Source organism: Pelophylax lessonae (assembly GCF_965119305.1).
Source record: "Pelophylax lessonae genome assembly, chromosome: 7".
Classification (NCBI taxonomy): Eukaryota; Metazoa; Chordata; class Amphibia; order Anura; family Ranidae; genus Pelophylax; species Pelophylax lessonae.
The window spans coordinates 135,623,232-135,626,144 of NC_138774.1; the positions used below are offsets into that span (position 1 = coordinate 135,623,232).

Genomic DNA, 2,913 nt, shown 5'->3' on the forward strand with positions numbered 1-2,913 from the left:
GGCTCAATCCAGTTTTTATGATCCCCCATGACCATTGTCTCATGGAACGTCAAAGGACTTAGGTCACCACACAAACGCATGGCCGTCCTCAGACACCTGAAACGTCTGCGGGCGGACATTGCTATACTGCAGGAGTCTCATTTAGAGGAGAAAGACTTCCACAGAATGCAAAAGCTCTGGGTGGGACAGGTTCTTGGTTCACCTGCAGTGAAGGGGAAATCGGGGGTTTTGATTTTAGTCCACAAGGATTACAAAGCCACGATTCACGCCAAACACATTGACGGGGAAGGACGCATTGCCATACTGCATCTCAAGGATGGGGTACAGGAGTGGGTGGTGGCGGGCGTGTACGCGCCCACCGCCCCCTCGGCCCCCTTCTTCCAAACATTGACTAGCACCCTGGCGCCTTTCCTCCATTTGCCATTACTAGTGACCGGTGACTTTAACCAACTCATGCAACCCTCTGAGGACAGGTCACGGGCCGCGGGGTCCAAGTCTTCTAAGACCACTTACCATTCCCCATTATTGCTTAACATGGCAGACAGTCTACACCTTACTGACACGTGGCGTTTGTCGAACCCTACCGGCAGAGAATTCACGTTCTACTCCCATCCCCACAACACTCTCACGAGGATAGACTACGCATTCGCTAATACCAAATTGCTCCCGTACACTAGTTCACCGAAAATCCACGATATCGCTATTTCAGACCACGCTCCCATATCCATTGATATCTCCATACATCTCCCCCAGCTGAAACATTTTCCCAATACCCAAAGTCCTATTATAAACCTTCTCATACTTTGATCCTTTCTTTAATATACTTTTTAACAATCTGTGTCCTTCTTTTCCAGCACTGTTAGTTCTTGCTTTGATATAAATCGTAGACAAAACATCATCAGTATCATCTTGGGAATTACCACTTCTTTTTCGATCTTCCTTTTCCTCGTTCATAACACCAGATTTGATATTAGAAACTAGATTGGGTGAGGAGAGGTATCCCCGCAATGGGGTGCTCTGATTGCTGTTTTCTATAGGTTTAATCAGGTCACTTTTTACTCTATAAAACTGTGAATTATATGAACTAGCCATGGCATCAGAAACAGAATTTGTTGAATGGATTTCATGTATATGTTTACTTTGTTTTAAATCAGAGTTGGGTTGGCAGTTACTGGCAGAACTTCCAGATAATGGAACAACTATTGGAGTTGCCAAGGGCTGAGTCACTATGGGCTTTATTGATAAGCCAGGGCATTGTACCATGTCTTTGTTATTTTGTAGCACCAAGGTTTGTGTGGTTTCTCTTGGGGTTGGGTCGGGAGTGGCCCAAGCTTTGCTTGGCCTAACCACAACAGTTGTACTTTCCCTATAACCCATGTCAGGATAACCTGTCTTTTCCTCTGCAATGGGCATGTCTGAGAAGTGATTTATTTCTTGTGTTGGGGAGAAGGAAGCGTAGGAGGATCCATTGTGTGATGTAGTATCTGTTACTGCTTGCTCAGCGCCAGATCTGTGCCACTCTTCAACTTTCACAGATAAGTTTTGTTCTCTTAATATATCCGGAATGACCTGATGAGGTTCAGGAGAACTTTTTCCACTGTGTAACCCACTGTTACTTTGATTGGTGTAGTGATTTCCACTATTCACTGTGGAAGAGATTTCTGACAACGCTCTGTGCAAAGTGTCAATTGGAAGATCTTGCACTGTATCATTTTCCTCATTTGTGTTCAGACCTTCTTCTAGACTGTCCAAACTTGACAAACTCTCTGAATGTGCTAGCTGTTCCACTTCCTGGTGGAAATTCTGTATGTTATTGAGATGTTGCTCCTCTAGAAGGCGCTGTGCCTCCTCTAATTTGTTCTGGAAGTAAAGCTGATCGCTATCAAACTGGATGACAGCCTTCTCCTGATAAACTCCTTCAAAGGCCAATTTTGGAGCTAGCTCTTGTCTCTTAGACCATGCAGAGGTACCTACTGATAAAGTACTGGATGGCGAATCTGAGTTCCTTGTATTAGTAGGGCTCCGGTGATTGTTGGACATATAGTAGAATGTGGAGGACAGAGTTGACTGAATCTGCCTGAGAGCATCTTCAAGCTTTGGATTTGGCTTTTTATTAACTACATATGCAGTTCTCCTGCGCTGTGATGGAGGTAGGTGGGCCCTCTGAAACTTCTCTGTGGCTTCTTGAAGTTTAAACTTCCTTTGCTGTAGAATCTCCTCTCGTAATCTCTGTTCCTTCAACTCCTCCTCTCTACGTTTGTCCTCAAGAGCTTTTCTTCGTCGATTTGTCTCAACCGATAGTTTTTGTGCACGTTGCCTAATTATTTTCTGTTCTTCCTGCAAAGCTCGCCGATCTTCTTCCCAGTCTATTTCCAACTGTGTTTTAATATGTGAGTAAGATTTGCTCCGTTGGTCCTGCATGATGGTCCCTTGCAGTGACTCAGTAGTGGGGTGTAAAGTTTCATTCATCCACATTCATAAAGATTTTCACAACTCCAAGGAAGAGCAATGGATTGAATGTGCATACATCTCCTTCCCTGTCAATGTGGTCTCAGGGCAGGTTGAGGTATATTAAGTGACAGAAGGGGTCAACAATGCTACTAAAGGTGTAAATGAGGCTGATAATGGGATGGGGGGGTTAGGTCAATAATGTGACTGTGGGGTGTTAAGTCAATAGAAGAGTGATATGACAAATACTACCTGATAATGAGGTGTTAATTGAATGCTAAGTGGTGCTGCTTGATAATGACTGTGCAGGGTGCATGGTGTCAGTGACATGTTGGGGGGACATTGCCGGTGTGAAGGGTTGATGAGATCTCTTGTATATGTAGCTTGTATGTGTTAATGTGTCTGGAGGGTGACAAGGTAAATGTCACACCTTTCACAAAACCAACCACAGACCTATGACAGGAA

The 2,913-nt window shown here is 44.4% G+C and overlaps 1 protein-coding gene across 1 annotated transcript; it reads right to left on the reverse strand.

Moving 5' to 3' along the window:
- Positions 1-705: 705 nt before the first annotated feature.
- LOC309560540 (centrosomal protein of 126 kDa-like) lies at positions 706-2,617 on the reverse strand (the record flags this gene model as incomplete). Its single annotated transcript, XM_082264169.1, has 1 exon — positions 706-2,617. Exon 1 carries the CDS (start codon positions 2,473-2,475, stop codon positions 706-708), a length of 1,770 nt encoding a protein of 589 aa, XP_082120295.1. The 5' UTR covers positions 2,476-2,617.
- Between the last annotated feature and the right edge of the window lie 296 nt (positions 2,618-2,913).